Here is a 13,608-nt window from a genome sequence, read left to right as displayed (position 1 = left end):
AAAACAACTTTTTTGCTTGTATGTTATTACTAATATCCTTTTTAAAAATCATAACATTTAAAACCGTTCTACTATTATTACAATGATATAACTGGAGTACGCCAAACATCATTCGTCGAAAGCTTTTAGTCGAAATTGCGTAGAAACCGACGATTATCTGGAACGTGTAAAAAGTTTGACGAATGTACGTATGTATCCATTAGCTTAAATGCCTGCTATATATAGTTAAATAAATAAACGTCGAACTCAAGATGAAAACGAAAATGATGATGTCTATTCTATACTCCTATATCTTACGTCGTTCATTTTCATTTAGCTATCGTGGGGTTATAGCGTAGCGGAGCTTGAAGTATTTGCGTTTTATAACATTGAAATATCAAATGAGGATCAAGACAACCTTTTGGTAAATGATTTCTGATACCTATGGATATATAACCAACTCCATACAGAACACAGTTTCTATCTAAAGCCGATCATAGATGCGCTGCCACTCCCGAGGACTACGCTAGTCGACTTCACTGTAAGTCATCCGATATATCGATATATGTATATAAGTTTCCGCACAAAAAATAGATTTGGCGATGGTAGCTCACCGTTAAAACATTCTTGTTCTACAACGTTTATTACAAAAACCATTTATTATAACCAACGTTTATTATAAAATACATTTAATTCAGTCACTTTCCCAAATTAATATATAATTTCACGGCCTTGTACACGGCGGTAACCTTAAAATAATTAATCAAGATTTAAAATCTAACTTTACTTATGACGTCAGCTTTGTTCAGATTAGTGACATGTCACGCTAGGTAATTAATTATACCTCATTTTACATGAAATTCATTAAATAGCTTTCTTATTAAACTATTTTGTCATTGTTTTTAAATGATGAGATAAGGTGAGGTGAGGTGACCAGAACGCATCGGACAGAACCGAACTGGACTGGTCTACTCGACAAAGGACAAAGCTCACCTCACCTCACCTTTACTAATCGAGGATGGTAGAACGCTTTGTGGTTCGACTCCGGCGGCACCACCGCCACACCTATTTCTCATAACAGCAGTGTTAAGCGCTGCTGTGTTCTGGTTTGAAGTGTGGTAAGGAAGACATACTTATCCGAGGCGTTCAAGCTTAGTCCTTAGGGGTAGCGGCGCATCTGTGGCCGACCATTATCTAATCCTATTTGGGGTTGATTACACATGTCCATGGGTGTCCAGTAGCCACTTACCATGAGGTGTACTGCATGCTCGTCTGCTACTCATATAATATAAAAAAAAACTTTATTTTATTTTATTCACTTCGTTATTGTTGTATATCTGAGGATGCCTATGTCTGCTATCGACATCTCAAGGCTTTCATATATGTATGTAAATTCCCAAATTACATAATAACATCGTTATACGCGAAATCCTTATTCATTCAACGTTTTAGTATTCGAAGGTTCTGTCAATTGGCTTATAGAAAATTTACCCTGATCTAGTCTATTCTAAAATAGATAGAATTTCTTTGACGATTACCAAAATTGAATCACTGTCCAATTTTCTTCGCTGGTTCTCTTTGAATTCTATTCCAGAAATGATATACCTCATATCATTTTACTGAAAATGTACAATTATTGATTTAAAACAAAGAGCTGTTTTATTATATTTATTTGAATATTTGAATATTTTGAGAGCAAATCTCAGTTGTATACCCAGAAGAAACGAGTTTTATTAAATTCTTCTTCTGTAGTTTCTGTTCTCAAAACTGGAAAAGTACTCGGTTCCACACCTGGGCATATCTTCTATTAGTGTTATAGAGATTTAGGCCACCGCGCTGGCCAACAGCGATTTGGTAAACCTTTGAGACACACCTTTGAGAACTTTTATCTTAAGAACTCTCATACCTTACCATGGGATACCATACCATAAAATATCATACCAGAGGATTTCTTACGATGTCATACTAGAACGCTAAAGCAGGTAAATTAATATCAAATAAATTTGAAAAATCACAGGTACTATTCCTGGAATTGGGATCTAGAACCATCTAATCAGATTATTTCGCACTAGAATCCGGTTAAGTTTAGTTCATACAATTTGTTTACTTACAGATATTTAATACAAAGTTATCGCATAAAAGGCTAATTTTATTACATAAAAAATATGAAACAATGAATTGAATACAATAGATAACCATTGTACTCGTATTCCTAAAGAAAATTCAAATATCTCTCAGAAAATTTCTGTTTTATTTTTCTTTTCGTTTTGTTGAAAACTAAAGTACTAAACTATAGAACTTTACAAGATAACGTTATATTTATTAGGTATCATTTATAACAATAAGCACTTATACATTTAAGTTTTTTATCGTGGAGGTCTGGATTCGATGCTCATGCAGATACCTCATTAGATTACACTCGTACTAAGTATTGGACAAGGGATAATGATAATGACGTCATAATTAATCAGAACTTAGTTTTATTTCCTATTTTATATGCTGAATCTCGTGGTAATTCGACTAAGCAGTCATTCAGTCTACAACACTTTTATAATTATTTAATTCAGGCTTTTGTATAAGGTACATATAATATAAGGTACGTGTGGTTTGATTCCAAAGGTACCACCACAGTACTTGCCTTATTCAGAGCTGTATTGCAGAACTTCATGTAAGTTTAAAAATACTAGACCTCATCGTAATAAGACTCTATTGAAAATAATATAAACCAGCAATCCCACAGCGATAGGCTCTCGAATGACCAATCCGATCCATTAGAAGCCCATTCCCTAAATGACAAGTGATAAATCAATTGGAATGTGCGGTCATTTTCGGAAAGCGTGGATCGCGTTCAGGAGCCGTCCATATCCATGTCATACATCAAAGTCATTCGAAAGCTTTTACTTAAAATTGATTTATACAGGATTTTTCGTTATGATTGACTTCAGGACAACGTATCCTATTTGGAGAACGCGTGTGCTTGGTAAATTCCATGCTTGTGTGAATTACATCAAAATTGAATTTATTAGGTAACACTGGGTATTTAAAGATTATTCAACATTTTTAAGCAATAGAAAAAAACCTAAATAGACAATTGCCAAATATCAAAGGTTCTCTTTCATAGCTTCCTATTTCATAAGATATAATTTTTTTGCAATGTCTATAAGAGTAACGGTCGATATCTATAAGAAATGATGATGGTGATTGGAGAGGCAGAGTTATACATACTTGGGATGTTCTTAATGAAAGAAAGAAAGAAAGAAATATTTACTTGTAAGAAATACTACAACATTATGTGACATAAATAATAGCAAACATAACTTTAAAATCAGAACATTGCTGCAGTAAAATTTAATGGTACAGATCTTATTGAGTGTTGAAAATTGTCTATCAATGACAGCAATGCTTTAAATTGCGTAACTTATCAGCATCTGTATAAAGACACCCTTATTTGGATCATGTCCAACGGCAAATAAGTGTAGTGCCTCGGATTAAAGGCCCTGTCCGAATGACAAGTAATAAATCAATCCTAATGCGTCCGTTTTTTGATGAAAGACTTTCGTGGGTCACTTACAGTTGCGGATCATCTTTCGTTACAAATATCAGGATTTATATTTATCTATCTATGTTTGTTGGGACCCATGTCGAAATAAAATATAGTTAAAGGATCGGTCCCCATAAGGCCAAATAGCTAAGTTACTTTAACTATCCGTCCAAGTGTCCACTGCCGCCCATGGACATATTTTTCAATATTCTATAGGACGTGAGGCCTGCCTAAGACCGGCCAGGAGCACGTTGCTTACTCTGAAAAGTAAGCAAAAATTCATCGTATGTATGTTTCTTCTAGCCACGTCTTACAAATCAGAACACAGTGCACAGTGAACACAGTAAACACAGGAGTCCGGTATCCAATCCAAGATTCTAGTCTTTAATACATATGCTAATCAAAACGATCCTATTATTATAAATGCGAAAGTGAGTTTGTTTGTTTCATCAAACCTATTGTCATTAAATGTCAGGGATCCAGAAAAGGACATAGGGTACCTTTTACCCCGAAAATAAGTTCCGTTCCCATCTTCTCATCGACCTCAGACCGCGAACAAAGCTGCTGGTAAGAGCTAATGTAATATATCCTCTAGCTATTTTGAGTGTGTCCTTACTCCTTATGCACGAGGAATTCTATTGTGAGTCTATAAAGCGTTTAATTCTCATGTACAAGTAAGAGGATAATGGGATGATTAAACCCATCGTTTCCGTAACGTCGATACGATTCCACAGATTATCCCATTGTTAGGATACCATTTACTCTGAACGACTAGCAATAAATCAATTCCAATGTTCCATTAGCTCTATGTTGATCAGTACTGTAGGAGTCTGTTGTGTGAGATACATGCAAAAGTATTATACCTACTTATACTTACTGACTACATTAATCGGACATTACTTTGGTGGATATAGTCCGCGCCAAACTGCTAGTCCGCTTTTAAGTAGAGCAGGTGTAGTCCTACAATTTGCTATTGCGACGCGATTCATTTCTATATTCAGAGCGGACTAGCAGTTTTACGCGGAGTATACTTGTTACGGTGCAAAGTCGTATATTACAAAAATAATGAACAGTAGGTACTTCTATACAGATGTGTTATGTCATGACACCGACACACAACTGATTTCATAATATTCAAAATTAAATTGTTATTAAACTTGTACCTATATGTATATCTACCCGAGATTTTACTTTCCAGTTTATATTTCCCGTAAAATATTCCCGATAAATTCCCACTAGCGAATATTTATATATACCAAAATTAGTACAACCAGTTAGTGAAAAAAAAGAAAGACGTCGCTATTTTCTATCAATTAACTTCTACTATCCATTTCAGATGTACGCGCGTTAATCACTGTATGAGGCAACATCACACCATCACATATGAAGCGGAAACTGTGCGTGGCGCCCTCCTTCAACTGTGACGACGACATGGAGGAGCTAAATGTGGTAAATACTTTACACCTTCTGTTTTTATTCGAGGTTTAAGTAGCTGAACGCTGAAGCTGAACTAACTGAACTGAGTTAGCGTTCAGTCCTAGTAATGGTATGTATTGACTACCGCCAAAAGGCATTAAATCTACGGCAAATAAAATTAACTCAACATTAGGGTATAAATGCGTGGTCACCCCTTAGGTTGCAGTTGGAATTTATTTATGTAAGCCTACGTTACCCTTCAAACATAATACAACTTGACATTCTTATGATAAGCCAGAAAAATGTGTAGCGACACTCGTCTTATTCCGCGCCGCTGTTTGCTGTGGCCACATAATCATTTCGCATAATTAAAAGTACCTTTAATTGCAAATAATACCTATTATCCTAAACTTGAATTTAAAATGACAGTAAATAAATTTTAAAGTAACAACAAATAATGAATCACAATTGCATTAAAATAATCATCTATTACATTACTATAAGGATTCAATAAAACATCATTTTATTATAGTTTTTATTTATAAATATTAAATGACATGCTAATTAAAATAATTTGAATACAATTATTTACTTCATAAGATTCTCATCACTCTCAGACGTCTCTTCTGTGGTTTCTTCAATTTGGTGTAAAGAACCACCTTGCTTAGAAGGAGCTAAAGACGTTAAATCACCTTCCTCTAGTCTCAATTTATGCATTTTAATAAAGTCTTCATAAGCATTTAACGCCACTCTCCTTTCTATACCTTCAGATAAGGTTGCTTCCCATGAAAATGAAATCCTATACCGATGATCTCTTACCATAGCAAATGCGCCATTCTTCAAGTACTCATAATCTTCGAGATATTCTTTCTTAAGTGCGCCTTTGTCGTCAGAGAGAAGACTTTTCTTTACCTTTTCTTTCTTTTTGATAGCCTCAGGAAACAATATTGCCACGGTGTCATTAAATATTGTTTTCTGATTTTTCATTATCTCTAACATCCTTCTTTCCTTTTCTAGACGCTGTGCTTCTAATTCTCTCAAAGGTTTCTCATGTTCAATAAGCTCGGCCCTGTTTATCCGTTTTTTGACAGCAATGGTACGTTCTATGAGTTTTTGTATTATCATTTGCCATCTCTCTTCTGGACCTATAACTTTCATTTTCTGAAGCCTCCTTGCTTCTGCTTCCTCTTCGAGTCTCTTTTCTTCTAATTCCCGCAGCCTTTTCTTTTCTTCTTCCTTCAAAGCCAAAAGTTCGCCCTCTTTACGCTTCATTTCCAAGAGAATTTGAGGATTGTTTTTCATCCAGTCATCTTGCCATGCTATAAAAGATCGCATTACTTTAAGTTCCCTAATTATCATGGTTTCCATACGGCCTAAATACATTGGATTCTCAATCATGAATATAGGTGGGTTTAAGAACATCCTAAATGATCCATTAGCGTCACTGACGCCTATAATATTTTTTGCTAAAGGCAGAGTGTGCAATGTTACACCTGTTAACATATGTCCAGATAAAGTTTGAACGGATATTGGTTTGTCACTTCTAAGTAATAAGTCCCATGTTTCGAGGTCACCTTCAGACGTAGCTATAAATAACAAGCTAGGTTTATATAAGGACCAAGCGGCATCAGTTAAGCGACACGGACGTTTTTTCCAAATGAGCGGTCGATTGGTTAATTGATCGCACCAGATCGCAAAAATTTTTCCACCTACAGTCAACGTTATTTTGTTGATAAAGGGGTTTTTCTGTGTGCACGTAACAACACCATCGTGTATATGGCAATTGTACTTTATGTCGCAATACTCCGAATTCACAACTTCACCAGTGTTGAATTCGTGACCTTCCCATGTTATTCTTGCCAATTCACCGTGTTGAGATCCGCAATAAAGAATTGTATTTATTTCACTTTCATTCTGAGGAACGATCTCGCAAGTAAAATATTTTCGGCCCGTCCCCGTGTTCCTTGGGGTGTAAATGTATTTTATTAAAGGAGGGTTCATCCCAAAACTTTGTAACGGCAAAGTTTGAGGCTGTCCAGCGATTCCCAACAAGATCTTATAACAAGGCTGTAAGTTTCTGTCCAATACTTTAAAAGGTGAAACATCGACCAATAAACCCGATGGTCTCCTCAGAACTCTTTTGGATTTCTTCACCTTTTTTCCCTCAAAAAGTGTAACGTTTTCAACTGATAAATTCCAAATTAATATTACGCCATCCTCCGAACCAGTGAAAAACATTAGAGATTTCTTTTTATCCTGCATCACTGTCATTTTACCAGTGGGTGTAACAATAAAATTAGGTGAAAGCCAATTAATCGTTGTAACAGGACCGTAGTGACTAGTCATCAGATTACTCAAAGCAGTTGCTTGTACTACTGCATTATCCTGAACAGTTTTCATCCACCCCATATGAGCATTCATAGCTATTCTATACTTTTCTCTTTTCTCACTTAATACTTCTATTTTCTCAACGTTTTCTAGTTTGTGAGTAATATCCCATAGGACAATTTGACCATTTATGCAGCCACCAACTAATATATTCTCATCAAAAGGGCAAAAAGATAATACTTTAACTTCACGCGGGCATTCTAAATAAAGTTTTGGTATCAAACTATCGATATGACTCCATATCAAAACAGGATTTAGACCATATACAGCTCTCTGGATTGGATCTGGACGTGAACTTAACGTTTTCATGACTCTTGGTGAACCATCTGAATATGCTATTGCAACTATGCCTGTCCACATTGGATGGAACATCGCACAGGAAACATACTTGTCTTTTGCACGTACATCAGTGAAACAAACGTACTCCTCAAATGCCATAGAATCATAAATATCTGCTGTTTTTTCTGCAACGAGATTAGGATAATCGTTGCAATACATATCCATAACTGTATTTAATTCCACTATTGATTCCATCTCAGTCTTCTTATCACCGACAAAATTGTTTATCATTTTGATATAAGATGCTCTACGCATACGTTTCATTGCTGCTCGATACGTTTGTAGAGCTACTTCATCTGGGGGCTCTTTAGCCACTTCCTCGTCTTCATCTGAACTTTTACCTGCTACTTCTGCCTCGACATCTTTAGTTGGAGAGCCTCGTGAAGCGTCACCGCCCGCAGCAGCGTCAGTGTCATCACCTAGAGCGTCTGTAACTGATTGAGTCCACATATTCTGTGGATATCGTAATTCTGTTTGAGCCGCTCTTTCACACATTGCAGGTGCTGCCTGTGATGCACAATCAACACGACGGCGAAAAACATTATTGAACTTTTGTCTGTAAGGAGTTAACTCTATATAACCGTCTCTGACAGAGTTAGTATCACGCACACGAAATTTATTTGTCTGATTTTGTATTGGAAACTTAGCACGGATCTCAACTTCCATCAAAGGTCTTGTATTGACTGGTATCAGTTCTTTTATTTCTGCTTCGCTTCCCAGACCTTTCCATGGTCTTGGTTTTTTTTGGACCGCTTTTTCCAATTTCTTTTCTTGTCTTTTAATAAATCTGTCTGACTGTTGTTTGCAATGATCTCTTGCTTCAGTCGTACAGCAGACGTAAAATTCGTCAAGATCATTTGATTCGTCAACTATGTAACCCATTAGAAGAAATTCTTGGGTGTACGCTTCTATATGTTCTTTTATGGGAAAAAACTCAGATAGTTCTCCACCTACCTCTATGGTTTCCATGATCTTTGCTTTGCTGACCATTTTCCAAGGATATTGAGCATTGATGTGGGTGCCTACAACCATTTCGATTTGTATTTGAGTTTCCTCGCCAATGATAACTTTGTATACGCCTTCTACATCATACTTTGGAATAAATCTTTTTCGTCTCGGTTGTGGTTGAGCTGTCGTCATTTTTGCTTGAGCGCTCTGAACTGGAACAAATTATCTATTTTAAAATAATATTTTATATTAATATTATTCGCAATATTGACTTTTAAGTGTCAAAAAGTATTGTTCTCTTACACCACGTATTTGTTAGTTTATTAAGTGCCTACTTATAACCAAAAAGTATTTTCATTTTAATGCTTTCAATGAAATATTCTTTAGAACGAAATAAGGAATAGAATAAATAAATAATTATATATAAAATATAAAATATTTTTGGTAAATATAAATTAAACTTTTGAAGTTAATTAAACTAGAAAATCATTTGAACATCAATAGAGTTGGTGATAAAGATAATTATCTTGTTCTAACTAATGAATCTCTGTGAGACGCCTTTGAAAACATGTGTAATTAGGATTCGGTCTTTAATTATAGAGCTTGTTAAATTGCATTTTCAACTACTGATTATTCTTAATCTTATATGGTTGCTTTAATTAAATTCTACCTCAAAAGTTGGTTTCATAATCACTTGTAAGGTTTGTAGAGTACTTAATAAAATTACAACATATTACAAATTAGTGACGTTTAAATAACTGTATTATTTTTAAAATAATTGCAAATGTAGAAATCAGAAAACAAGCATGCAATTCACCTGATAGTAAGTGGTAAACTATAGACAATGGATATCTGTATTCGAACCCAGAGAGGATGGGATTGCCACAGATATGTTGTTATTTCTGAGGACTAAATTCCTTATCCTTACCACACCCTTCAAACCAAAACACTTAAAATTGCTGTTTTAAAACAGAAATAGGTATGGCGGTAATACTTGTAGAGTCAAAACAAGATGGGTTTTGCCATGTTTAAACTATACCATAGCCTTTTAACAGTCGACTGCTGTAGGTACATAGGGCTCCCTATATCTGCGCCTCTCTGACCGGTCCAGAGCCCTCTAAATCCAGAGATATCCCGCCACTAATATAAAATTATACCAAATGATATTAAACGGTAGTAAATAAAATTATAGAAATCCGTTTCAAATGATTACCCTTCTCTCATCATTTTGACCAATATCACAAATCCAATCAATTAGAGCGGATTAATTTAGAAATACCGAAATATCCTAGATTTGTTTCACGAATCATACAAAACCAATATTTCATTAGATAAATGGACAACTCTAACAATGATCTTATGAAAATGATTCATCTCTAATATTCAAGGATTTTAATTTGATTGCTTACCTTCTTTTTATAGGCAGTATAACCCATAGTGGTTCTAAAAGCACCACGACTTCATCTATTCTTTGTCTTATCCCATCAGTGTCAAGTATTACTGTGATCTGATTTAAAGTATATAAGGGAGATACCTACACAAGGCAATCCTACTTTGTTTTCAAGGGTAGCATCGGATTTGTGGACAACATCACGTATGATTAATCCTATTTGGGGTTGACGATAGATTTCCATGAAGGAGCAGTGACTATTTATCATATAGAATGAGTAGTCGTTCACCACTTCAATTTCATACTAAAAATTGATATCGTTTAAAAATACATAAATACAACGTTCGAAACTTTTACAAAGTTCGAAAACCATTCAACAATAACACGAATGAATGAAAATACTGTAAAATCATTATGAAATACTGAAAACAAACAACTGCAAAATTGGAAACAACGAGATAAAGCGAGCTTTCACAAAAATGATTAATAATTCATACGAAGTCAATAAAGAATGGATATCAAATTCCCGATTTCGATTAAAAATGCTAAACAATAAAGCTTCTATTTTTTGCCACAGCGGCGCCACTATATATACCTTTATAGAACAAACTTAGCATAATGTCATTAGTAAAAAGACCATACCATCATTATATCAAATTCATTTCACAAACAATGTTGTATATGAAACATATGTCTACTTATAGTATAGTTACTTTTGGATGGTAGGTACTAAGTATATTGTAAATGTTTATGAATTTATGTAAGAAATTTGGACAATCAACGCAACACATTATTGACAAGATTACCCATCTTCACATTAGCCCTTACCAGTTTACCGTTGGACATTGGTCTCTCTAAAAAGAGGTTAGGCCCTATTTACCGCACTTCTCAATAGTTGGTAAAAGCAATGTAATTTTGAGCACTTTGCAGAGACACTGCAACCTATTTCTTTGATCTTATCTTTTTGTCGCCCCCTACGACAACCAAGGGAGTGGTGCTATTGGAGATCGGTCCCACAAGCCAATTAGTTATATCGATATTTATTTCTTCGGTACGAAATAAATTATGTGAAATGTACGAAATGAAAAACATCAAGTTTACGTCAATCTCGGAGCATTACGTACCACCAAATTTTATTTTTCTTATTACTTATTATTGTTTTTGTTGTAAATGTTTTGTTGTTTAATGGCTAACACACTCGCACACGAACATCCAAGTGCCTTTTTATTACGGTTCAAAAGCCTATAACAGGTAGATAGGTAGCTGTGGCTTTAATTTATGACTTTCACAGATTCTTCTTACCATTGCTATTTTTAAGTGCACTCCCTATTGGTTTCATTAATACGACTTTATTTATTTCAAGCCCTTAGCAGATGAATTAATTATAAAATAATCGCAATTCGCAAACAATGGGATATTATTATTGTTTATATAAACTGGGTCATACAAATGAATATTTAAGCCTCAACAATTTTCAATATATTATCAGAATTCATAATTACGTTACGCGAAAATGCACTGTTAATTATTATTTCGCATGAATTTTCATTCTCAATCTGCAACAATATGTACTAATTCATTATCCATTTCAAGTGTTCACTATATTTACCAATTGCGAACAAGTTGACATCCGTCTTCTCTTCTGATGCTTCAACTTCTTCGTAACTGGAATCAGAAGAGTCGCTTCCCTTCTCCACCTTCTTACGTTCTTCCTTCTCGCTGTCCGAATCACTCATGTTCTCCATAATTCTTTCCTTATAACAATAATGCATAAAATATTAATTATATGCTATTGTTTACGACGAAAGTAGGTTGCTAACTATTAATAGGAATCAATATACCTATCTATAAAACTACAGTCTGTAAACAATGTATTAAATAAATTGCTAATTTAAAAAAATCGAGTAGGTACATAACACATAACAGACATACATCGAAAATACTATAATTATTATGCACTTCAAACGAAATTAACCTTACAAAATCTTTTGAGCTAGTATTATTGTACTAAAGCGGTACGAAACATACACAAAAAAAATTAGAGACTCTTTACTTACTCAAAAATTTGCATATCAATATTTAATGCCATATACGACATGGCGCCAAATATCAAGAATTTAGTATATTTTTATCAGAAGTACTACAAGATTCGTGATCGACAAAGATATAATCAAAAAGCTCCATAATTTCTTAGAAATGAATAATCTCATTAAGTTATTATTTTACTTACATAAAGATGTTATAAAGAAGCTACTGAGTTTGATTGAGTTATTGTTTATTAAACAATTGTTTGTTCAATGTTCATTTTAATTGCAAAAATATCATAGTAAATTAACGTTACATATTATTTTTTACTTTATTAAATGTTATGTCTATAATGTTTAAGATCAGTCTTATAATTTAAGGTCACATTTACGGTAACGTCAGTCGTGGTCATGATTTGGATGGGTGACCGTTAGTGGCTTAAAATATATGTAAGCCCTCCTGCTTCAAAAGAAAGTTAAAGCGTTGATCCTGGTTTTAATTAGATAGCCGTTAATGCGATTTGAAATAAAGTAACATGAAAACCGAAGCAACGTGTTAGAATACGATGTCTTACCTTGATACTTTAACTCTTATCAACTACTCATAGAATACAACAAAATGATTAAATGATGAACAAGTCACGTTTACGTTTAATATTTATCAGAATTGTAACAGTTGAACGCCTACAAAAATTCCAACCACATACTTCTTTCATATTTACATTGCGCAGACTTTACTTACAGGCGCCTGACAAATTTGATTTGTCCAAATTCCTTCTTACTAAAGATTTAGTAAAGCAGTGATGAAAACCAGGGATGATGGAAAAGGCGATAAAGGATTAAAGGGTAAACCCTTTGAAATCTATAATTGAGTATCTACCTATATTGCTGTAAGTATAATTGGTTTGAAAGAAGATTTATTAAGTATTTATTTTACTTTCGTCAAGAGTAACAAATAATCTCAATAAGTTTGTAGTTAAGACTCATAATCTATATTATGAAATTATTAACAGATTGACATTCCTATCTCAGTAATCACTTACCATCAGTATCTATATTCAGGATGCATGTTTGTTATGTTGCTATTCTACTATTATATCATTGTTATAATGATACTATTCTGAAGAATGTTTAGAGATAGAACTATCTACACTAATATTATAAGAGGAAAACTTTGTTTGTTTGTTTGGTTGTATTGAATAGGCTCAAAAGCTACTGGACCGATTTTAGAAATTCTTTCATCATTCGAAAGCTACATTACCTACGAGTAACATAGGCTATATTTTATATGAAATATACCTATTTGATAAATAGATTTTGAGGCGGTACAGAGTTTGCCGAGTCAGTTAGTCTTAAATAATAAGGTCTTCCAGCTTTATCCTATAAGTCGATAAATAGAATTCGGTGGTAGAATTGTAATTAAGTAGATGTCTACAAGAATTTAGTGCGACTTACAATCACGTATATGTTAAGTAAAATAATAATATCAGCAACAACATACCGTTTCAAACACTGCTAATTGGCAACAGAAATTGAATAACTTTTCAACAAACAGTATATAACTTTCAACGGAAATTAAATAG

General features: G+C 34.1%; 2 protein-coding genes across 2 annotated transcripts in view; one reads left to right on the top strand and one right to left on the bottom strand.

The window, feature by feature from the left end:
• Positions 1–13,608, top strand: part of LOC140750459 (uncharacterized) — a 50,671-nt gene that overhangs the window by 25,137 nt on the left and 11,926 nt on the right. Inside the window, exon 2 of the mRNA XM_073083993.1 lies at positions 4,857–4,969. Coding sequence (XP_072940094.1) covers positions 4,904–4,969 — 66 coding nt within the window. The 5' untranslated portion in view covers positions 4,857–4,903. The remainder of the gene's footprint in view (positions 1–4,856; positions 4,970–13,608) is intronic.
• mmm (missing minor mitochondria) lies at positions 5,464–8,894 on the bottom strand. The gene has a single exon (XM_073083570.1). The coding sequence runs from the start codon at positions 8,801–8,803 to the stop codon at positions 5,525–5,527; it is 3,279 nt and encodes a 1,092-aa protein (XP_072939671.1). The 5' UTR covers positions 8,804–8,894; the 3' UTR covers positions 5,464–5,524.

The sequence above is a fragment of the Epargyreus clarus genome, unplaced genomic scaffold, assembly GCF_041222505.1.
Source record: "Epargyreus clarus isolate Ecla_fem2 unplaced genomic scaffold, WU_Ecla_fem_2.2 ptg000019l, whole genome shotgun sequence".
NCBI lineage: Eukaryota > Metazoa > Arthropoda > Insecta > Lepidoptera > Hesperiidae > Epargyreus > Epargyreus clarus.
This window is presented reverse-complemented; position numbering and strand designations above follow the sequence as displayed.

What these genes read in the sequence shown, in the direction of transcription:
- mmm (XM_073083570.1), bottom strand. Translation starts at nt 8,803, where the DNA reads ATGACGACAGCTCAACCACAACCGAGACGAAAAAGATTTATTCCAAAG.